The following is a 24,843-nucleotide window of genomic DNA, read 5'->3' on the forward strand; positions in this document are numbered from 1 at the left end:
TGCATGTAATAAAATGTACACAATTTGTCTTGTTTAATGAAGTTTGAAAAATACACCAATTTATTTAATCAGCACTCCTATGAAGATGTAGAACATTTCCTTTACCCGAGGACTCCCCTTATGCCCTTGCCATCTCTCCTTATGTCATTCCTCCAAACCCCACTCCTGTCAACCACTGACCCGATTTCTGTGTTTGTAGATTAGTTTTGCCTCTGCCAAAGATTCACGAAAATAGAGTCATTCCATGTGTACTCTTCTGTGTCTGGCTTCTTTTGCTCAGCATAATGTTTGGAAAAGTCACCCATATTTTTGTGAGTGTTAATAGTTTATTATTTTAAAATTGGTGAATAGAAGTCCATTATATGAATAAAGCACAGTTTGTTTATCCTCTCACCTGTTTATGGACATTTGAATTGTTTTTAGCCATCGTGATAAATAATTCTGTGAACACTGTGTACAAGTCTTTCTGAGGATATAGGTTTTCATTTCTCTTGGGTAAATACCTAAGAGTGGAATTGCTGGATGGTATAAATGCATGTTTAACTTTGTAAATATCTGCCAAATCATTTCCAAAGTGATTGTATCATTTTGTATTCTACCAGCAATATATCAGAACCTCCCCCTCCCCCTTCCGCACCATTGCTGGGCATCCTTGCAAACACTGGTATTGTCAGCCTTCCAACTGGGTGTACAGTGCTAGCTTGTTGTGGTTTTAATTTGCCTTTCTCTGAGGACTAATGATCGTGAGCAACTTTTCATACTTATTGTGCATTCTTATATCTTCCTTTGAAAAGCATCTCTTCAAGTTGTTTGCCCATTTATTTAATGTGAGATTTTTGGTTGTTTTATTAGTAGATTGAAAGAATGCTTTGTATATTCTAGGTATAAGCCTTTTATCAGATATATGTATTGCAAATATATTCTCCCAGTCTGTGTAGCTTGCCCTTTCATTTGTTGTTTACACTCTACACCACTGATTTTCCATAGAAACATTTTGTTCTTTAGTAATTCCATTGTAGATTTAAATTGTTATTTAAGTTTCCTTACAATCCTTATCTTTTTGATCTGTTATCTTTTGAACTCAGTCTCTTATACTGTTTCAGCCTGTTGTCTTCCCATACTTTTTTTTATATATTTTCGTAGAAGTTATATCTTCCTGTATCATAATGGGAATGGCAGTTTCCTAAACTGCTTTTGGTTTCTACAGTAAATTCATTTCTGAGGCTTGTTCTTCTTCTGAGTCCTTAGAATGATGTTTTCTTGTGCCTTTATTTTGCAGTATTTCTTCCCATAGTGCTCATGGCTCTCCTCACAGGACACAGTCTATGAATTTCCCTGCGCTCCGTTCACTTTCCATGAGCCCTGTCTGAAACTCTCTCTGTTCAGCAGGTGAGAGGTTACGGATGTAGGCTGCAGCGTCTTGCTGGAATTGCCTAGTGAAGTTCTGCTGGACTCACACAGGCTCTTTCTCCACCCTCCCTCTGTGGTTCCCGGACGTGCTGAGGTTGATTGAGTACCTGAAACACTGCAGTGTCAAGCTGGTCCTGATACCTGGCCACCTCCAGCCCCCATGGCTGCCTCTAGAGGTTGACCTGCAGTCACCACACCCCACGATGCGGGGTGGCTCTCCCTGCCCCCCACCTAACCAAGCCTGCATACTGTCTCATTCATGGTTTGGCCCTGCAGTTCAGACAGAAAGGCTCGTGTTTGGCAGTGTTTCTCGAACTTGAGCATTATTTTTCTTTATAGAGGGGGGGAAAAATCTCATGGTTTACCAGGGTCGGCTGAAATTATTTGTATTAGAATTATATTTTAAGACTATGAATGTTAAGATTAGATATAAATTATGTTTGCTTATAACTCTTACATATCTATAAAGCCAAAATAAAATTATAAGTTAAGCACAGACCAAGTTGTTAAATCAGCAAAATTCAAATGAACAACTTACGTTTAATGCAAAGGTTAATGTTTTGTTGTACTGTCATCGCCCCTGACAGTGTGAGTGTGCTGCTCACAGCCCCGTGAAGGTTCTTTGGAGATGGCCGTGCGTGAGCCACGCGGCAGTCTGCTCTCCACCATGTTCCTTCCGGTGCGGGAAAGCTTTTGTGTGCACAGCACGCGGTGAGGGCACAGCCTGCACTCAGGAGAAGCATCATCCTGAGGCTCTCCTCTCATTAGCTCTCAGTCATTAACACGGTGCGCCTGCCTCTGCGCGGTCACAGCACACATGCATGTGTGAACTCTCAGACTGGTTGGCAGTACTCGGTTATATCTGGATAATCCAATCGACTGGCCCGATCCAGCCGGTGGCCTGTTTTTAGACACACAGTTTGATTGGAACACGGCCCTTGTCCATGGCTACTTTGGTGCTGCAATGGCAGAGCCGAACAGTTGAAACAAAGCCTGCATGGCCCGCCAAGCTTAAAATATTTACTAACTGGGTCCTTTTCAGAACAGTCATCTGATCCTTCAATATCTGTCTGTCTGTCTGAACAGTATCATCAAAATTAAAACAAGGATTGCCTTTATCATTTTTGTGGAAACTTTTCATACCTCCAGAAATATATCTGTGACTGTTTTTCAGAATTACCAATTCAGCACAGAGTTAACAACAACAACAACTACATGCTAATTGGGATTTGCTCATGTTCATACCACTTGCACCTTCTGTGGTAGCTCAGAGCAGACTTGACCAACTCCAGCTGAGGGAGGCGTGGCAAGGTGAGAGCACTCGGTGCTGATGCGCAGCCCCTCCTGCAGCCCACAGCTGGCTTTCTGAGAGGGCCGCCGGGAGCAAGTGCCACCGGAGCGCTTTGCAGCCCAGGATGGCTCTTCTGGGGGAGGAATCTTGTCTCTAGATATCTCTGCCCTTCTTAGAAAAAAATGGTATGTGGATACAAGATGATGCTACTTCCTAAGTCGTTTTCTAGATTGGTACATTGGTCTCAGAGGACCTCCTCTGTTGTGCAGTGTCCTTTGAAATGATGAGCTACCCTTGGAAATGTGAGTGGCAAACCCTGCCTTCCACCCACAGTTCCCACAGTGCCACACCAGCCCCATTAGCACCATTGCCAGGCGTCAGCTGATTTCCCAAAAGGAGCAAAGCACCAGAGCAGCATAATGCAATGAGGCAGATAACAGGGACAGAGATGACAGCAGCCCGGGGACACAGGACGGGAGTCCTGAGTCCTTGCTGCCTGAGGGAGATCATTCCTGACTGTTTGTAATGAGAAGGCCGCTGCTTTAGAGTGTAGCCTGATGCCCATCATAAGAATTGTATTAGCCGAGAAGCCACTACCCTTTTCTCAGGAGGGCTAAGCCAAGGCCATAGATTTAGATCCACTTGTTTGGCTCCTCTATTATTTGACCTCTTCAGCATAATGTCATTGGGCAGACAGAAATGGTAGCCTGGGTATAATTGTTGTCCCGTATTCCCTGCCAAAATGTAGCCATCCCATGAAGCACAGAGACCCAGTGCTCTGTCTGCACAGGTGCTTAATGCTTATGTGTGGCATGGCTGTTCTGTGGAGTCAGACGGAAGTAATATGTGCATGGGAGAGCTTTTACACCGCACTGACAGTGACGGCAGTGATTCCAGAGGCCTTTCTCGGGCTCCGCTTCTGATTAGAGTTCATGCCTTTTCTTGAGGCTCAGTAGATTTTAAAGGAAAAATATGGGTGTGGTACATCCTGATTTTCCCGTGTTTGCTCATTTTATTTTGTTTAGTTTTGTTTTATTTTTGTAGAATCTAATTTAGTGTATTTCTACATTCTAGAAAAATAAAATGCTCCACTTGCATTTTTCATGGGAAGCCCCAAGTAAATGAACAAGACTGACTAATTTAAGCTCTTTCCAAATGTATGAGAAAAAGCATATGAACAAGTGAAAGGTGTTAAAAATTACACGTGCCCTTACATAGGATCTGATTTCATTTTTCTATTCAAAAGTAAGACCGTAGACATTACTTCATCCTGGGCAAAATGCTACTCTCTGGCCTGCCCAACAGACCAGCTCTCTGACATTTTCTCTCTTGACTTTCTGTGGGAAATTCCAGGGAAAAGCCAAGATTTCAGAGTCCAGACCCTCCTGTGTGCAATTGAAAACCAACTTTTCTTCCCTCTAGATGGCTCAAAATGAGCAATACCATTTAGACTGCTCCCACCGCATGCAACCAGGAATTATGTGTAAGGAAACGGTAGATTAAAGGCATTCAGGAATGGTTATGATTAAGTGTTTTCACCACAGAGAATGCAGAGTAGAGAAAACTATCCTGGGCTAGTACACATACATGTGTTCCAAGGGCTGGGAGTACAGAGTGAACGCCTTCATCTCTTCCGAAAGCTACTGGTGACCCAGGGCTGTGTTCTGCTCTTACATCTCTCCCGAGGGCTCAGATGATGCCTAGCACTTTCTAAGTCTGTGTCAGGTCATTCGTTTCTTTCTTGCCCTCCTAGCACTGTACTCACCGTCCTGAGCATACGGGGAAGTCATCATGCTTTCTTTTGGATAATGATGACTTTGGCAGGCATGTGCATACCAATTCTTGTTGTGGGTTTTTGTCTTAGGCTTGATATTCATGAATTTTCTCATGTGGGTCAGGTACTAAAGTGTACCTGTGACCATCGGGAGCAGGATGGTTTGGTGTAGTTTGACCATCCATTTTGTGCTTAAGTTTCAGGGGAACTAGGTTGTCTGTGTCATGGGTCAGAATGGAGGGTGAGGCTTGCAAGACCAATCCCAATCCTGGTGCCATGTATTCCTTAGGTATCCATCAGCCACCAGGGGAAACTTCTAAACCTAGGGAGGTGCTTGTGTCCTCTGTTCAGTAGGTGGCGCTCTTTCACCTGGTTCACAAGCATCATCTTGGAGGTCATTCTCTCATGGGTCTGCTGTGCCTCAGGCGGTACCATGTTGAAGGAAGGAAACCCAAAGCCTTGCCAGTGGCATCAGTGCTTGAGAAGAGGTGGCATGACCTGGCACATGGCCCTGGTTAAGCAGTGCTGGCACATACCAGCCCAGGACGCTCTTACTCTCTCCTTTGTTCTGCTGCCAGCTCCCACCCTTGAGCGACAGCGAAGAAGAACTAACGAAAGGCAGTCACGCCATGGGTATTCAGGAGGGTGACACTAGCTCATAAAACCAGAATGTGTAGGCTTGGCATCTGTGTAGAAGTGAAAGAAGAGAGCTGGGGTTTGCTGAAAGACCCAAGCGCTCAAGCAGGAAGCCAAGAAAGGAAGAGCAACTGAAACTGGGAGCTCTCCTCCTTTTTACGGATCTGTTAAATGTATTGTCATCAATACACAAAATATACATAACACATACATTATACATAGTGTGTCTGCTTGTACTTATAAACATGCATATTCCTGTACATATTGCTAAGCATCTTTACTTTGTGATACAAAGATGTTCCAAAATAATGAAATAGCTTGATGTATGGAATAGTTTGGGCAGGAAGTTCTGAGACTAAGAATATTGACTAGAGAAAGAAACAGTCTTGAGGTAGGAAAGCAGCAGGGACTGTTGAGTAGAGAAATATGATACCTAAATAAAAGCGTTTATCAGTTTCTGAGTGCTTCATGCTATTTGTCTAGCCTACAGTGGAAAAAAAGTCTGTGTTCTTTTTAACTTTTCTTTTTAATGGTTGACACTATTACAGATGCACCCATTCCCCCCACCTCCACCTAGCCCCGGCCCCCCTTCCCTCTGGCCATCACCACACTGTTGTCTGTGTCCATGGGTTACGCATATTTGTTCTTTGGCTAATCCCTTCACCTTCTTTGATCCACTTTTAATAGGAAGAATTAAGTGCCTGTTTTAATTTTCAGTGAAAATAATAACTCTTTCAATACAAGACATTCGCTGAGATCCTGTCTTTGCAAAGAGAAATCATCTGCCTTGGCCTCCGGAGCTGATCTGTAAGGCTGCATCTGCTGTGCGGAGGGGGTGCGGCCAGGACTCCCCTAAGCAGAGCACAGTGGCTGGACATACATTTTGTGTTGAATTTACTGTTAGTGGGCAGGATCGATATGTAAAGATGACTACAGTATCTTGATGTTTTTCTCACACTTTTTTTCTTTTTATACAAATGATTTTCACAAGTAGTTAGCACAGGTTTTCACAGATATTCCATCAAAAATCCTCTTTCCTAGCCATGAGCTGACGACTCCATCACGTTCTTCTTTTTTCCCTCTTTCCTCTTCCTCCCTTGGAAGATGGGATCTTCAAAACTATTCGTAAGACAGTTTTTTAGAGTAGTAAATGAAGAAAATAATTATTGTAATTGTTTTAACACTCAGTTATACGTGTTTTCAAAACTAAATTTTAGACTGCCTCCTATGATTTGAAAAGTGACCCATTTCAAACACTTATCATTTCTACAAAAAAACAGTTATCTTTAAGGACAATTTCAATCTTATTTCAGAGATGAAAATGTCTATTTGGACCTTGTAGCAGCTGCTAGTGTGATTATAAGAACAATATCTGATATTAAATTTCTGTCTTACTAGTGAGACAATTGAAGTCTAAGAATTTCACCCCTTAAATAAGTTCCAGTTTGAGAAGGTGGCATAGAGCCTTTGGGAACTTTCTGTGGAAGCTCAGAAGGGAAGCTAGCTGGGTGGCTGCTCAGGCCTGCGCAGTTGGGAGCGCCACTTCCTCTAGGCCCGTTCCTATTGTCCCCACCCTTCCACTCCCTGTTCATCTTGGTTAATGATTCCAGGCCGGGCCCTGAAATTATCCAGTGGTGTGATGGGCTTCTGGCCTTTGCAGAGGAAAAACTCAGCTTAATTCAAGTACATCATGTTCTCTTTGTTTTGCAGCTGGGGTAGCAAGGGAGCCTAGGGCAAGTGGATTGAATAAAAAAGGAAAATGAAGGTATTCACTGTCTATTTCATCAAGGTTGGCTCATTTAAAGTAAACACCATTTAAATAGTCTCCAAATGGCCCATTCTATATGAAGTCATGCAGTATGCCCCCTTTTGGGCTGTCATTCTCCTTAAATGGATCGCTTTGTGTGCACTGCGTTTTAATGCCATTCAACCTTAAACCCCATATGTGGGCCTCATCAGGCCACAGGCTTCAGTGCACATGTGGCAGCCATACCTTCAACATTTTTCGTCTCTGCCTCCAGAAAGTCAGCCCAAGCAACAGGGGGAGGCAGCCATAAAGATGACAGCAGTTAAGATTTCTTCAACACTTACTATGTGCCAGTTACTATGCCTTAGTGATTTCTGTGTATATCATCTAACCTAAATCACATAATCCTCTGAGATAGACACTATGATCATTCCCTTGTTAATAGATGAGGACTCTGATGCATCGAGAGATTAAGTGATGTGTCCAAACTGGTAAGTGTGGAGCAGGCAGCTGAACCCAAGTAGTCAGTTCCAGGGCTGGAACTATATCAGTAGGCATACTCCAAAGAGACATGCTCTTCATCAGTTCTCTTTTCAAGGTAGGCTTATCCCAAACAATTGCCCATCCAGAAATTATTTCTCTTTTCTTTGGAATCTGTGCTCTGCATTCTGGGGCAGTATTTCCACGTGGTCCTTTGCCTTTTCTGCAGTCTGGTTTGAAGATGGGATCAGGTGTCCCCTGAGCAGCTAGCTCCCTTGGCAGTGGGCCGTCCTCATGCCAGGTTCGGCTCTGTGGAATAGTCCATGAACAGACAGCTCAAAGATGAGGCCCTGAGACTTGCCCCGATGGTAGGGGCCAGTAAAAGCCTCCCCAGCGCAGTGGAAGCATTCAGGTGTCACTGCAGTGACTTCAGCCTTCACCCAGGTTGGACAAGAAGCCCAGGGCTGGACACCTTTGAGAAACTTCTGTAGAATCCAGCCAGGGTCTTTGGGAAGTGGGCGCCTGGCCGGTTCTTGTTTGGCCCAGGCTATTGATCTGGCCCTATTTGACTGTCACTAGGTATCCTGAAAAAGTTTTTGGCTTTAAAAGCTTAAAGCATGAAACAGTTTATTCCCAATGAGCTCCATGAAGTAGAGGAACTGTAAGAATCAATAAATTAAAAATCTTGAGGGCTATATAGGAAAAAATCATCTTGAGCATTTAAAATATGGGTTTGGATGATGTTTTCAAGACATTTCCCCCTCCCTCCCCCCAAAAAAATCCCTTTTCTCCCATGATTTAACTTCAGAGAAGACTGACGGAGTAATGACAGTTTTAAAATATTTTTGTTGGATTTAACTCAGATTCTGTTAATACTTTTGCTATTTTGCTCCCAAACTCCAGGTCATTTAAAGTGTCTGACTTTGTTTTGAAACTGCTAATCTCCTTCCCCTCCCCTGCCACATCAGTTCTGGCCTCCACCACCCTCCTCCCATCACCTTGAGAGTACAGGCATTCTGATAAAGGTGCTGGGACATGATGTCATTGGCACTTGGTGAGGCTTCTCCATGACCTTGTGTAGGCATCTAACAGATACCTTCTATTCCACTAGCAGCATTCTCTATTGAAAGCAGTTTCAGCTTGTGCTGTTTCCAAGCAGTCTTTTCTTCTCCATGTGCTAGATGGATGGTATAAGGACCAGAGAGGCAGCAAAAAAATCAGGTCAAACATTCAATGCTAAATGAGAAACATAGTGTTTCTCCCCCCACCCCCAGACTTTTTGAGATATAATTGGCATCTAACATTGTAAGTTTAAGGTACACAATGTGATGATTTGATACATGAATATATTGTGAAGTGGTTACCACAATAAGGTTAGTTAACACATCCATCACCTCACATAGTTTTATTGTGTGTGGTGAAAACTCTGAAAATCTACTCTCTTAGCAACTATAAAATATACACTATAGTATTATTAATTATATACAATACAGTTTTGTTAATTATATACAATATAGTATTGTTAACAGTCACCTTGCAGTGCATAATATCCCCAGAACTTATTTATCTTATAACCAGAGGTTTCCATCCTTTGAACACCCTCACTGATTTCCCCTAAATGTCTTCCCAAACCCCCACCCCTGTCAGTCACCAATCTACTCTCTGTTTCTATGAGTTTGATTTTTTGTGGGATTTTTTTAGATTCCACATATAAGTGAGATCTCATACACTATTTATCTTCCTCTGTCTGAGTTATTTTATTTAGCATAATGTTCTCCAGGTCTATCCATGTTGTCACAAATGGAAGGATTTCCTTTTTTATGTCTCACATTTTCTTTATCCAGGCATTACTCTGGAAGTTAGATTGTTTCTATGCCTTGGTCATTGAAAATAATGCTGCAATGAACATGAGAGTGCAGATATCACTTTGAGATAGTGATTTCATTTCCTTTGGATAAATACCCATAAGTGGAATTGATGAATCAGATGGTAGTCCTATTTTTAATTTTTTGAGAAACCTTCATACTGTCTTCCATAGTGGCTGCACCCTTTTCTCCACATCCTTGCCAACTCTTGTTATCTCGTCTTTTTCCTTTTCATTTTAAAATCATTTTTATTTTTAAATTACAGTTGACATACACTACTATATTAGTTTCAGGTGTACATCCCAGTGATTAGATATTACATAACTTACTAAGTGATCATCCTGATAAATCTCACACCCATCCGACACCATACATGGTTATTAGAATATTATTGTCTATATCCCTATGCTATACTTTACATTCTTGTCACTATTCTGTAACTACAAATTTGTACCTCTTAATTTTTTCATCTTTTCCAACCCCTCCTATCTGGCAACTGTCAAAATATTCTCTGTATCTATGAATCTGTTTCTGGTCTGATTGTTCATTTATTTTGGTTTTTTCTTTAATATTTAATTGTTGATAGATATGTCTTTATTGCCATTTTATTATTTATGTTTATTATTTTTTAAATTTTTCTTCCTAAAGAAAATTCTTTAACATTTCATGTAATACGGGTTTGGTGGTAATGAATTCCTTTAGCTTTTTCTTGTCTGGGATTCTCTTTACCTGTCCGTCCATTCTAAATGATAGTTTTGCTGGGTAGAGTAATCTCAGTTGTAGATCCTTACTTGTTATCACCTTGAATATTTCTTACCAATCCTCTGGCCTGCAAAGTTTCTGTTGAGAAATCAGATGACAGTCTTATGGGAGCTCCCTTGTAGGTAACTAACTGCTTTTCTCTTGCTGCCTTTAAGACTCTCTTTTTATCTTTAACCTTTTGCATTTAAATTATGATGTTTCTTGATGTGGGCCTCTTTGGGTTCATTTTGTTTGGATTTTCTGTGCTTCCTGGACTTGTATGTTTATTTCCTTCACCAAATTAAGGAAATTTTTTTGTCATTACTTTTTCAAATAGACTTTCAATTTTTTGATCTGTCTTCCCCTTTTGGCATCCTCATGATGTGAATATTAATACACTTGAAGTTGTCCCAGAGGCTCCTTACACTATTTTCATGTTTTTGGATTCTTTTTTCTTTTTACTGTTTTGATTGAGTGTTTTTTGCTTCCTTATATTCCAAATTGTTGATTTGATTCTCAGCTTCATCCATTCTACTGTTGATTCCCTGTAAATTATTCTTCATTTCATTTAGTGTATCCTTCATTTCTGACTGGTCCTTTTTTATGCTGTTGAGGTCCTCACTAAGTTCCTTGAGTCCCCTTTATAACCAGTGTTTGGAACTCTGCGTCTAGTAGATTACTTGTCTCCATTTTGTTTAGTTCTTTTTCTGAAGTTTTGTTTCTTTTCGGACATATTTCTTTGTTTCCTTATTTTGGCAGTCTCTCTGTGTTTGTTTCTGTGTATGAGGTAGAGCTGCTACATCTCCCAGGCTTGGTAGTGTGGCCTAATATAGTAGGTGTCCCATATGGCCCAGTGGCATAGCCTCCACAGTCTCCTAAGCTGGACACTCAAGGTGTGCCCCCCACGTGGGCTGTGTAACCCTTCTCTTATAGTTGAGCCTTGATTACTGTTGGCATGTCAATGGGAAGATTTACCCCCAGGCCAATCAGCTGCAAAAACTGTCTGTGACCACCAACCATCAACCTCTGACCACCATGGATGATCAGTTGTGCTGTGGCCCACCCCACAGAGCAGGACTTACTCTAGAAGGGTTCTGCTGCCCACTGAGTCTGCCTTTTATGTGTGTGGCTAATGAAGGTGGTTGGATAGTGATGCTTCATCATGGTCTGAAACTATTCACTGGGTGCACTGGCTCCGGGATCTCCAGGGAGGTGCAATTCAAGGTCAGCCACTGCCCAGGGCCACCCAGCATTAGCTACAAAGTAGTCAGCAGATGGCTGGTACTTGTTCTGGGTTTGGAGGTACCCAGGAGAGGCCAGGCTCTGAACCAAGGCCTGATGCTGCTTGTTTGAGAGATTTTAGGAAAATCTGAAACATTAGCCAAGACAGGCCATTGGTATGGAAAAGCCACTGGAAACAGCTTGGGTGGGCCTGAAAGTTGAGTGGGGCAGAGCCTCAGGAAATCACTAGGGTGGGGAAAACAGTGTTAGCCAGGTTGATGGAGACTCTGACTGCCAGCTCTGTAAGGGGAGGGCTCATCAAAGGAACAATGACTTTTGCCAGCACTTCTGTCTGGGAGAAAGCTGCCCTCGCCCTCAGCTCTTGCTCAACAAACAATTCACTGCTTCCCCATCTGCCTCTGTTGCACTTTAATTTGCTGCCCAGCACTAGAGCTCAGAGGGAATGAGTCTGAGTAAGTCTGCGTGTGGACCCTTTAAAAGGAACTGTCTGGGACTCCAGCAGCCTCCGTGTCATTCAGCCATGATCCTCGGCTGATCTTTACAGCCAGAAGTTATGGGGACTTCTCTTCCTGGCACTGGTACCCTGGGCTGAGGTCCTGGTGTGGGGCTGGGACCCATCACTTCTCATCAGGGAATTCAGGGGGGATCTCCGCAGCCAAGATATCCCTTATGATTTTTCTCTGCCATACGTGGGTGTGGGACCAGCCTCTTCCATGTCTCTACCCCTCCTACCAATCTCGATTTGGCTTCTTCTTCAATTCCCTAGTTGTAGGGCTTCCAACCAGCCAGATTTCAGGCATTCTGAATGGAATGGTGGTTTTCTATAGTTTAGTTTTAATTATGATGTGGCTGGGAGGAGGGAAGTACCCATTTCATGTTTACCTACCCTGCCATCTTGTTCGAAGTCCCTCATCTTTAAAGAGGAGCATGCCTTGCCCTGGCTGGTGTGGTTCTGTTGGTTGGAGCATCATCCTGTGCACTGAAGGGTTATGGGTTTGATTCTAGGTCAGGGTACATACCCAGATTTTGGGTTTGATCTAGGTCGAGGTGCTTACTGGTGCAACTGTTTGATGTTTCTCTCTCACATTGATGCTTTTCTCTCTTGTTCTCCCTTCCTCTTTTTCTAAAATCAATTAAAAAATAATAAAACTATTTAAAAAAATAAAAAAGGAGCACCCATGTACACAGACAGTGGGGTGGTGAGGGCCTGGGGCCAGAGGCAGGGATGGGCTGGAGGAGTTGGGGGTGGGGGGAGAGGAGGGACATATGTAATACTTTCAACAATAAAGATTAAGAAAAAAAAAGAGGAGCATGCCGTCAGCTTCTTAGTCAGATGTGGAATGAGTGATTTTAAGAGTGACATTCTGACTCCAGAAGAGAATGAAAGGTATAACCAGTTTTGAGAGAATGGATACCTCTGTGAAGTGTTCCCAGCCATTCTGAGCATGCCCTTCTATATTCCTCATTCAAGTATTTCCTCTAATGACTTCCAAACTTGATATCATATCATTTTTATTCAAAGTTGATATCATTTATTTTTTTCCTTAAGTTTAGGTCTTTGTTTTGTACTTAAAATTTTATTTTTCATCAGAGGAGTTCTGCAGGATATTCTTTTGGATCTAAGTTGGTATTTTCTGAGGATAATAAAAAATGACTCTCTACCTTCCTGAGTTCAGAATTAGTTGAGAGATAAAGAAGCCAAGCATATGGAGATCAGAATCTAACCTTTATTATTGGTTTTTACTGGTAGAGTACTTTGAAAAATGTCATATTAGCTCTGAGGGCCAATGTGGGCATGTTAACATTTGGGCCCTGAATATGACTTCTTATCCACTTACTAACCAAATTGGACACCACAGCCCACCCCATGAGTGTTTAACCCTCTAAAACTTCGTTTTAAAATATATTTTTATTGATTTCAGAGAGGAAGGGAAAGGGAGAGAGAGATAGAAACATCAATGATGAGAGAGAATCATCGATCAGCTGCCTCCTCCATGCCCCACACTGGGGATTGAGCCCACAACCCAGGCATGTGCCCTGACCAGGAATTGAACCATGACTTCCTGGTTCATAGGTAGATGCTCAACCACTGAGCCATGCCAACTGGGCTAAAGCTTTTTAAAAATATATATATTTTTTATTGATTCTAGAGAGGAAAGGAGAGGGAGAGAGAGAGAAACATCAATGATGAGAGAGAATCACTGATCGGCTGCCTCCTGCACGCCCCCTACTGGAGATCAAGCCCACAACCCCGGGCATGTGCCCTTGACTGCAATTGAACCCAGGACCCTTCAGTCTGCAGGCTGACGCTCTATCCAAAGCAGCTAGGGCTAACCCTCTAACACTTAAAACAAGAAAGAGAAGAATAGCTCCTGCCATAGAGTTAGTGAGAGGCTGAAAGAGAGGCTAGGTTGTGTTACTATTATGGAACACGAGGAGCATGAGAAGTGGAGAACTGTGTTTCATAATATGAGGTGATAGTAATTCCTCTTAACACGTACCATCAATTTATAGCAGATGCTCAGAGAAAAATACTATGTCAAATCAGGTTGTATGACACATTCAGATTTCAGAAACATTAAAATCATTTTTCTATTTCAGAAGTAAGGGAGTATAGTGTTACAAGTTATCGATCATTTATTCCTTGGTAAAAGCCTTCTCTAAGGTGTGTACTAACTAGGGGCACACCCCTGGCTGGGTGGGGAGCCCCAACTGTAAGTCCAGCCTTGTTCCAACTAGCTGGCACTCCTTGGTTCCATGGAACCTTTCCAGGCCTGCTTTTCATCTGCTCAATGAGGAATGGGGGACCAGCCCAATATATTGACAGATAAAAAGGATGAGGAATTCTAGTATGAGACCTGAACTTCCACAGTTAATTAGTTTCAGAGTTGGGACTAAAACCTAGGTATCTCCTTTCTTTAGTCTCGTTGTATTCTATTATATCTATCCATTTTAGATGGGCTTGAATTAAATTCAGACAAAATAGTTTAGCAGAATAGAAGTGATAATTCATTTGTTCATTAATCATCCATCCATTCATTCAACTGAGCATTTTTTTTTAATGCCAAGTACTGTGCGAGGCAATAGGATGAATAAGATATTGTTCTAGCCTCTCTAGAAGCATACAGCCTATACTTTTTTGTGTTTGCAGCTGTTAGTGACCACCTCAACCACCAATTAACTGTGGAACTTCAGGTCTTATATTCCTCATTCTTTTTATCTGTTAATATATTGGGCTGGTCCCCCATCCCTCATATTTATAGCCTCACCTGAATGGCTTCAAACTGATGCTTGGAATAGATCCAAACCTCCCTGGTTGCCCTGAAACTATCATCTCTCTTCCTGAGACCTGGAATAGTGCCCCTTCAGTTGACATGGCCCACCTCCAAGAACTGGCTCATACCATCTTAGGACACAAGTTCTTCAACGGCCTGAAGAGAAAAGATACAAGTGAGGTCTAGAACCATACATGGGTCTCATTGTGATTTCTCTCTTTCTGTTTATAGGGTGCTCAAGCTGGCATTACTACGTAACCATGCCAATGCCAGCCTCCACCTTCACAATTGCGGTGGGACCCTGGACAGAAGTGAAGCCCGAGACCTGCTCGCCAAGTGACCTGGCAGCAGAGAGGTCCCTCTCGCCATCCGAGGCTGACTTTAGGTTTGTATTTGGGATGTTGCTGGAAAACAGACACTTGAGGGAGCAGAATGATGCACTTATTCCAAGCACTGGGAATGTGAGTCATCCCTGCTGAGAAACTAAACCAAACTGTGATTACTCAAAGCAGGAAAAGCCCTGCTGGGAGGGAAAGAGAGTTGAGAGGTAGAAATGTGGGCATATTGTTTATACGGAAAGAACAATAAAATAAAATAAATGTCTATGAAATCCTCTGTGAAGTCAGGTGAAATATTTTTGTATATTTGGTTAAGTCAACAGGAACTTCAGATCCAGTACTTTCTTTCTACACCTTTTAACTTTGGATTTCAGTGCTTATTTAGTCAAAAACACAACTTAATCAAAAGAAGTTGCTTGTTTGATGGCTTCCTTTGTAGTCCACTCTGCTGCTTTGGTTCCAGTGACTGCTGTTAGCAGTGCATTTGTGAGGCAGCCTTCTCAGGAGCATCGGACACAAGGACACAGTCACAAGGCCCTTGGGTTATGAGAATCCTGCTGGGTCAGGGCTCTGTTAACTTCGGTAGCAATTGCTTCTATTTCAGAGTCGATCAGAGAAAATCAGTTTAAACTTTTTAAAAGTCAGTATAGGCCACTAGGTATTCACTTGCAGCTTTCCCAGAAGTTCAGCTGTTTCTGGCTTCGAGAGCCAAAGAGGAGAAGGGGAATGCACGTACTGGGCACAGGAGTGTGCTAGTCATGTCGTGTGGTATCGTGCTTCATTCTAGAACTTTTACATACAGCTCAGTTTAATCATTTTCCCATTTACAGGTCGTCACTAAGTCAGTACCTTCTGGTGGAGAACGCCCAGAGTCATGGGACAGATGGTTAGCTCATCCTTGAAAGGCAGATAAGATATGCTCGTAGGACAAATTCCTTTTGTGTCGGTTTTGTTTTGCCAGGTTGCTTTTGCAGTGACGGTGGTGGCTGGTGTCCTTAGAAAACAAAGCCTTTGAGCCCTCTCTTCCGAGGGGCATGTCTTATTGCCTACATTTTGCTTTTTGGAGGAAGGGAGGTAATTTCCACTTCTTACTTAGTAACTTCCATATTTTGGGCTATCTTCCCTGAGCTATATAGAGTATCCTAGATTGCTTTTTGAATTTTACTTATGCACTCCTGAGGGAAGAAGAGGTGTAGACAGAAGTGACATATGTTATTTTCATGTGGGAATATTTAATGGTTTGTGAGACCTAGTGCCCTTTCCCCCTGTCACTGAAATCCCACAGTAGGCCTCATTTTGCAGTTCTGGGTAGCCAGATTTCTGAGTAGGGAGGACAGGTGCCTTGGGTAGTCACTTGGATCCACAGTAGACTTGGTATGAGTGAGAAATAACTTGTTTGTGTTAAGCGACTAAGATACTGGGGTTGTGTGTTATTGCAGCATATCCTAGCCTATCCTGAATTGATGCAGAAGCCATTGGCTGTTTGAAATCCAGGAAAATCTTGATTTAAATGTCATCTCGGTTAGTTCTGGGGATAAGCCTGTATGACAGATAGGTTTTATTATCTCCATTTTATAGATAAAATAATGATGCTGGGACTTGTTCCTGCCTCCTGAGTTACAAGACCTGGATTCACATCTGGGCCGAACCCCCTGGAGAGGTGATTCAGAGTCTTACCTGGGGACTTTTAAAAATTGTACATAACACCCCTGCCCCACCCGGAGTCTGGTCCACTCTCACCTGGAGAGTCGGTGCCAGGACTGAGTCACTGTTGCCAATTGGAATGATTCACGTTGTAACAGAAAACAGGAGTTGAGGCGCTACCTTTGAGCCTGGAGGTGCCGTGCCTGTTGGCTAAGTAAGTTTCTGTGGGCAAAACCATCCTTCTCTGTAGAATGCAGAGTTCGCTGGGGGTGTGGCGCGGAGGGAGTGTGTCAGTTTCTTCCTGGGAAGGAGCACCCTGCTCTGCACGTACCGCGCAGCCTGATTCGCTGTTTGAGGTGTGCAGTTGAAAAATGTGTGCCTTAGGAAGGCTAGGGGAAGGCAGAGAAAGACGTCTGTTATTCTGTCCCCCAGCCATATCCGCAGAGATCCGAGTGGGGAGCGGGCAGCAAGCGTCCCCTGTGCGTGCTCTCTGCTGCCCAGAAGCAGCTGAGATGGCTGTTCACGCCTCTTGCATCCGTAACTGTGACGGAGGAGGACATGGCAGGTGAAGTGGGGATTCTGGGAAGATAGGACTTTGGTATCCCTGTTAGGGTTTAGGGGACGGGGCAAACACAACCCCTCTCTTGTCCTCCTGAGTTCAGAACCAATTGAGAGACAGGAGAACAAAAGAAAGGTTTTATTATTGACAGAAGCTGGACTGAGGGCAGGCTCAGGTGTACAGTGTTAATGGGGTTTCTAATACTCCATCTCCAAATGAGACAGGCCTCCACGCAGCTGACCACTGCAAGCCTCCACAACACAGATGTACACAGCCTTCCTGAGAGGCAAAAGTCCCCCCTCTGTGGGCAAGCAGACTCTAAAGAGAAAGTCCAGAGTGACCAGCCAATCAGATCGGCTGGAGCCCCAGGGCATGGGTGCCACTGCAGGGAAGCTTGTGCTAGTGTGGAGGGGGGGCGGGGAGGCTGGTGGATGAAGTCCCTCCCACACTCCCTTCCATGTCTGACATGCTACGACTAAGTTTTCCCTTCATTTATCACTGTGCTTGTCCATCAGAAATGTGCTGCTGATAAAATAATAGCTTACATTTGCTTAATCCTTCCCTGGCTGCGTGCTTCATGTGTGCTGTCTTTAGTCATCAGAGGGTGGCTTTGTGTTTTGATCCATTAAATCTCTGGCTCTACGCTAAGTTTGCCAACAAAGGTGCTCTGAAGTGCCAACTGCACTGTTTTTGGTTATGTTCACATCTGGTCCCCTTGTCTTTCCCAGCCCCCCTTTCTACCTCAAGCCTTCCTAAGACCACTAGTTCAATTCACGGAAACGTAACTTTCACAGAGGCCTTAGATACTATAGGCTTTTATTTGCCTAATGTGTTCATCTGGGTCCCAGAAATTTGGCCAAAGTATTGGTCACTGAACTTTTGTTGTTGTTGTTGTTGTTAATCCTCATCCAAGGACATTTTTTTCCATTGATTTTTAGAGAGAGTGGAAGGGAGGAAAAGAGGGATGGAGGGAGGGAAGGAAAGAGAGACAGAGAGAGAGAGAGAGAGAAAGAGAGAGAGAGAGGGACTGGTTGTCCCCCACATTTGCCCAACTAGGGCCAGGGATCAAATCTGCCCTTCCTTTGGCCAGGAATTGAACCACAACCTTTCTGTGCATGGGCCAATGCTCTACCCATTGAGCAACACCGGCCAGGGCTGGTCACTGAACCTCTGACCCCTGTCCATGTGGGCCAAATTATAGGAAGAGCAGTCCTCTTCCAGCTCCAGTTCCACATGTGCTCCAGCTCATTCTGGGTGAGCATTTAGGTAAATTTATTAATTATAAGGCATTCAGCCAAACTGTGGAAAGTTTATTAATTTTGTTTGGCTGCAGTATAACCTTCTCCAGCCACCAGGAAATCTTTGTATTATGTTTAACCTCTTGAGGCCTTGGTTAAAGCGTTGTCTTCACGTTGGGGCTATACAGGTTAAGCAGGACCCTTGGATAAAGGCCAGAGGAGATCAGCAAAAATGGTTAAAAGCGTGGAAAACAGGCACACAGAGCTTGGAAAAGCCTGGGAGAGGCACTGAGGCGCTAACTCCACAGAAGGGGACACTTGGCAGAGGGTGTAAAGTCAATGAAGAGTGGGACCTTGGCGGACGAGGCCTGTTTCTATCTCTTTGAATAGAAGGGATGCAGAGATACATCACAGGGGAACTCCAGTTTCCGGAACACCTTCGCTGTGGGGGGACCTTTCCAGGCCTTCTCGGCTGGTTATTTGTCCAACCCTTGCTCCCCTAGAGTGTTTCTGCTTTCTTCCCTGCATTGCACATATCACATTTTGCTTTTTAATGTACTGAATGTTTGCAGAAAACACTCCAGCTTTCAGACGCTATGACATCATGATGTGTGTTGCCATCACTGTCAGCCACCCGCTGGGGGGCAGGTGATGGTGGTTTGAGCACTTGTGATTTTTAGGAGGCATTTTCTCTGCTAGCTGAAACATGTTCATAAATTGCGTAAACGTTGGACTGTGTCACTAAACTAATCAGGATCTAACATTTTTTCTCCTAACAAAACTGTAAACTCCTCAAAGGTCAGGCCGGCGTCTTCTGCATAGGTATGCGCAGGGCAGCCCCGTGCGGAGTGCCTTGAGAAGAGCAGGAATGCAGGAGATACTGACTGAGTCCTCACGGTGAACCCAGGAAGGCTTGTGGGAAAAGGCTGTGCATTCCCCGGGGAGGCTTTCCAGTAATTTCTTTTGAACCCAGGACAGAGGACCGTTTGTGCCCGGGTTTCAGCACAGCGCTGTCTGAAACAGGAGGAGAACCTCTTGAGGCAGTTTGCAGTCCTGTGGCTCTGAGTCAGACATGGCCACCCCTACTCCTTGGAGAGAGCGCTTGTAAAATCGTCTCAGTCCAGCATCGTGTAAGAGGGGACCAATGCCTGGTGCCCATCGTTTACCAGCCTAACGTGGTTCCACCCTTCTTCCCACTCTGGGCAGAATTAATAGGTGACACTGACAAGGAGAAACAGACACTGGAGAATCACAGGGCCGCTGAGCTCAGCTTTGGAAAAACTCCAGGACCCAAATTTACTTAAGAAGCAAAATAAGGTTTAATGGAGAAGGAGAGTCAGGAGGGAGGAGCTTATGAAGACTCACGCTGTGATGAATAGTTCTTATTCCTTAGGCATGTTGTGGATTATCTGGGAAAATGTATGTAAAGTGTTCAGAGCAGTGCTTGGCACCCAGTAAATGTTCAATAAACGTAAGTAGCAGTGGTGGTAGGAGTTAGGCATGTACATGGCGATGTGTAACTGGAGGGCACTCTGAAGGAAAGATAGAGTGTCTGTGAGTTAATGTGGACTCTGTGGAAGACGACTCACGACTTTACAAAGCACAGCGTTTCCCTACCGCATCAGAAACATGGCTCTCGCATGCAGACGGCTCACGTGTGTTCAGGTGTTTTGTGTGTTTGCCTTTAATTAAACTATAATTAGCAAACAGCAGAATGAACAGACCTTAAGTTGTTCGGCTTGATCAGTTTTTGACAGTTGAATACATGCTAGCCCAGGTAGAGAACATTCCTTCACCCCAGGAAGTTCCCTCACACCCTTTCCAATCAGCCCTCCCCTTCTCAGCAGCCTGTTCTGTGAGGACCATGTCCGAGGTGAGGAAAAGTGGCCCGAGACCGAGTCACTTGCCTCGGGTCACAGGGAACCGGTTGAACAGCCACGAAAGTCCAGGTGTCCCGATCCCCACGTCAGAACCCACGTGTGGCCTCCCTGGTGCCATTTCCATTTGTACTGGGAGCCTTACTGGTCTCACTTGCCCATAGCTTGATTGTCTTCTTAGAGTCCTGCATTTCTCTGAGGCTTGATTATGAAAAACAGTGCTAATGCATCCAACTGAAATAACCTTATTACTTGTGTAGTAGTACCATTTCTATCCAGAGAGAATTTAACTCACCTTTTCTCTTGAACAAATTGGCTTTCATGGTATTACTTTGGCTCCCTCAAACTGTTCTCTAACTTTTGGAGTTCGAGTCCTTGGCTGCAAAAGAAATAGTTTAGCCCCATGGTGTGTTTCTAGCTAGGGCAATGGAATGTCTCCTTGCAAAATTGCGCTTTGATAGATTGAATTTAAACGCATGCTCCAACTTTGTCCTGAAGATGCCTCTTCACCTCTAACTTCTCCATTATTTAATGTGCTCTGCAAGCTTTTCAATGGAGAGTGCGAGCTTCAATTACCATAGCACATTGCATACCCATATAAACACATTAGGAGAAGGTATTGTGGTGGTCAACTTAACAAATGATTTTTCGCTTTGTGAGAGCTGTCATTAAATTGATGCTCCAGCACAGTACTAGTCCCTAGGTCAGTGATGGCGAACCTTTTGAGCTCAGGGTGTCAGCAGTTTGAAAAACCCTAACTTAACTCTGGTGCCGTGTCACATATAGAAATTTTTTGATATTTGCAACCATAGTCAAGCAAAGATTTACATTTTTGATATTTATTTTATATATTTAAATGCCATTTAACAAAGAAAAATCAACCAAAGCAATGAGTTCGCATGTCACCTCTGACACGTGTGTCATAGGTTCGCCATCACTGCCCTAGGTGGACACTGAGCCTTCGGTTAAATGTTTACCAACAGGCACCTATTCTCACTTTCTCCATAAAGCAAGGTTATCAATCCGGGGACTTTGGCAAGCTTAACAATTATATTCTTCCTGTCACCTTAACCTGGGAGAAGTATTTATGAGTCTTCCCCCATTACTGTTCCCTCAGCTGTGGCCAAACGTCATGGGTGCTGGGAGCTGTGTTCTATGTACCACATGGTGGAGGGCGAGGCTTCTCTCCATTGCTGTGCAGACCTCCTAGGGCAGTCAGTGCTGACCTTGGGCGGGTGAAAGGCACTTCAGAAATTTGGAGAGGCAGTATTGCTACAGTCCTCCCATATTGGAATGTACCGGTATTTTAAGTTTTTTTTCAGTATTCACTGTGAATCTAATAAACCTCATAGTTAGGAATATAATTTATACATTAAAAGTAGAGAACTATTCCATTATGTTCGAATAAAGGACCTGTTAACAGGTGAAAAAATAGTTCCCTTTGACGTGGGGTTCTTTGGGTAGATAGGTTCTCTTGAGGCCTATGAGTCAGGCTCTAGGAATTCTTTTTCAGCTCCACCTTTGGTAGAATAAAGGACAGTGGCCAGATGGTGCAGGCTGGGCTCTAATCTGTTTCTTTAAAAGGCTGATTTAGTTACGTTTGTATTGAAAATGGATTGGTGAAAATCTTGTACAAAAGTGCTCTGTAGACCCTGGCCAGTATTTCATTGGTTAGAGCATTGCCCAAGATTTTGGATTCGATCCCCTGTCAAAGCAGATACAGGAATCAACCAGTGAATACTTAAATAAGTAGGGTAACAAATCAGTGTCCCTCTCTCCCTCCTTCCCTCTCTCCCTCCCTTCCCTTTTTTTCTCTCTCTAAAATCAATCTATAATAATAAAAGCATAATATGCTAATTAGACTGGACGGCCAGGGCTGCGAGGGCCGAGCCCCTTGCACAAATTTCGTGCATCAGGCCTCTAGTCAATAATAAATATATTGGGGGGAAAAGCGCCTCTGTATTCCTTAACAGCACACCTTTTGATGGCCTTTGTAAAGAACCACCTAGACTACTTTTTAGTAGAGTGGATTGTGCTCTTTTGAAGTTGGAAGCTGTACTGTCATTTGCTTCATTGTTCTCTACCCAAATCCACGTCTTTTATTCTAGCAAATTCCAGAATGCCATCTTCACTTTGGCTGCACCGTCCCTTCCTTTCTGAGTTATGAATCGTCCCTGATTTGGAGAGGATTTCTTCCATAGTGATATTTGAAAGCACAATTCTAAGGGCAGACATTATTTTTTGTCTGATGAGTTGTTTTACTGTTTAGAGTCTTGGGGCTTTTCCCCCATTTATTCTAAAACAAGATTTTACTGCTTTCACTTAGCTTAGATTGAAATTACTCAAATAGTTCAGTACAATCAGAAGGATGTCCACCTGTATTTTATCACTGCTGCATAGATCAGGCAAGCGGAGAACTCAAGTACGGTTTTTGCTTGGGAACTTGTCTGAACCGCTCTCTCCTAGAAGTGGCCCATGCCTGTGAAAGCTCCTCACCTCCACAGCAAGAAGCATAAACCTATTTACCATAAAGTACATCTGTTTATTTTGTGTTGTCCCCAGGTGTGCTGGCGTCTGTGGCCACATGGAATACCCCTGCCGCTTCCAGGATCCGTCCGCCACAACCCAGGAGATCATTCCTCATCGGGTGTTCGCCCCCGAGAGCCTCGCAGGTGCCTGCCAGGAGACCCTTCTGCAGCTGCTCTCTCCTTGCCTCTCAGCAGCGCACGCTGTGCTGGGGACACACCCATTCTCCAGGCTGGATGTGCTCATCGTTCCTGCCAACTTTCCAAGCCTGGGGATGGCCAGGTACATTGTTCCATTGTGGCACTTGGAGAGAACATGCTGGGGGAATTCTGTGACTATTTCTTGCTTTTTCTGAGCTCAGTCAGAGCTGTCATTTGATTAGGATGGAAGGACCATGATTGCTTGTGCTTGGACATCTCATTGCTGCGTTGAGGGACAGTCTGTGCATAGACTCTATCATGCATGAGCCTTTGGGTGTCTTGGGCTGCATTCAGCTGCCTTAAAAATAGAATGACATTGTCGCCGGGATTTAAAAGACATGGTGCCCCCAGAGTGTTGTATGTTGGATCGTGGCTGATCAGTGGCTGGTTAGCTTAGGTGGTGAGAGCATAATGCTAATGGTCCCAAGGTTCTGGGCAGGGTGACACAACCTGGTTCCAGGGCCATAGGCTGCTCGCCTAATCCTGACCAGCTGTCTCATCCATTCTCACGTCGTCACAAGGGCAATGCCTTAAGAGCCCCTGTGTCAGAGAGACTGTGGATGGATCAGTGTAAATCCATCACCACTGCTAGAAAAACAGCTCAAAGCAGGCGGCTTCCTGGGGATGGGGTGGGGGCGGGAGGTACTTGTCTTACTACTGTTGCTCAATACAATAACTACATTGTTCTTATTGATGTCATAGTTTAGTTCCTATAGAAAATCAAGACCTGCAAGTTGAACCTTTCCCTATATTTTATTATTTACACCTAAAATTCATTCATTAATGCCATTGTTCATTCAGTAATAGGTAGCTGGATTTCACTCAGCGTTTTACTTGGTTATCTACTCAGGATTTTACTTGGTTATATTTCTGTTTGAAAATCTTAATCATTAACAGTGGATATGCTTGACTAAAGATGGGAAAAATAAGCTCATCAAAACATGTGACTTTAAGTTTTTCCCTATTAGTCAAGGAAATTCCTGCTGCCAATTAATTTCCATGCTTTTGAACAGCTGTCATTTGTGGTGTTTTCCCTGAAAACTGCACACATTCTTAGTAAAAACCCATGAGTAGAAAAGAACTGTCCAGAACATTTGCTTTTGATCTTTACTACATACGTAGCCTTTTAAAAAGCTGGCTGGCTAGTCTTAATCCTTGTGGAGGTCTGAGAAAGTCCTTTAGGCTGATTTTTATCCTATATTTATGAAGATAATGGGAATGTAGAAGCTAGGATAATTATATATATTTGGTTACATGCATCATAGAATTGTCTTGGATGTCTATATATAGAATCCTTCTTAACAAGCGGGCTTCTTTGGTCCCTTTGAAGAGTCTGCTGGACTTAATTTAAGCAGAATTATTGGCAAAGAAAGGGTCGTTCATTAAATGCGTCTCATTTGTACACAGTTTTGAGGGGCCATATCTGTTGGGAGTTTTCAGCACTTTATGAGAGCGCAGCTTTCAGGGCATGTTTGCTCACAGTTCAGCGCTGACCCGAGGGAAGCCCGGCAGAGCCTCTCACACAGAGGGCCTTGTTTTCTGTAGCTCCTTCCTGACGTCCGTCTGCCTCGGCCAGGACTGGCTGACCTGCGGGCCATGGTGTAAAGCTTTTCTTTTCAAGTTTGCGTGTCCAAGCAGGTAGGCTGTGTGTTTGCTGCTGCCTGCGATATTTAAAGTGATTTAAACATGCTTAACTCTGTATTTTTAAAGCAATAAGCCTAAATACCCTCAGGCTAAATGGTACTGGGCACAAATGTAAAAAATGTGAGGGTAATAATAACTTAGCAGCAACAAGAGTGCTTTCATGCTGAACAGGAGAACCGCACACTTAAACATTTGTGGGTTGTCAGATATCATTTTTTTCCATTTTTTCCCTTCTTTTTGGACTGTGGAAAGAGTCTGCCTGGCCTAGATGTTTTCCTGGGCTTAGTTACTGTTCCCCATGCTTGAGCTGTGGAGGGTTGCGGTATCTTCCACTGCCAGTGGCGGGGGCGGCGGGG

The 24,843-nt window shown here is 43.7% G+C and overlaps 1 protein-coding gene across 1 annotated transcript in view; it reads left to right on the forward strand.

Moving 5' to 3' along the window:
• The window catches only part of LOC102260525 (chromosome unknown open reading frame, human C9orf3), a 333,222-nt gene that overhangs the window by 52,408 nt on the left and 255,971 nt on the right, over positions 1–24,843 (forward strand). The window contains exons 4-5 of the mRNA XM_014545703.1: positions 14,693–14,846; positions 22,680–22,925. Coding sequence (XP_014401189.1) covers positions 14,693–14,846; positions 22,680–22,925 — 400 coding nt within the window. The remainder of the gene's footprint in view (positions 1–14,692; positions 14,847–22,679; positions 22,926–24,843) is intronic.

The sequence above is a fragment of the Myotis brandtii genome, unplaced genomic scaffold (genome assembly GCF_000412655.1).
Source record: "Myotis brandtii unplaced genomic scaffold, ASM41265v1 scaffold419, whole genome shotgun sequence".
Lineage (NCBI taxonomy): Eukaryota > Metazoa > Chordata > Mammalia > Chiroptera > Vespertilionidae > Myotis > Myotis brandtii.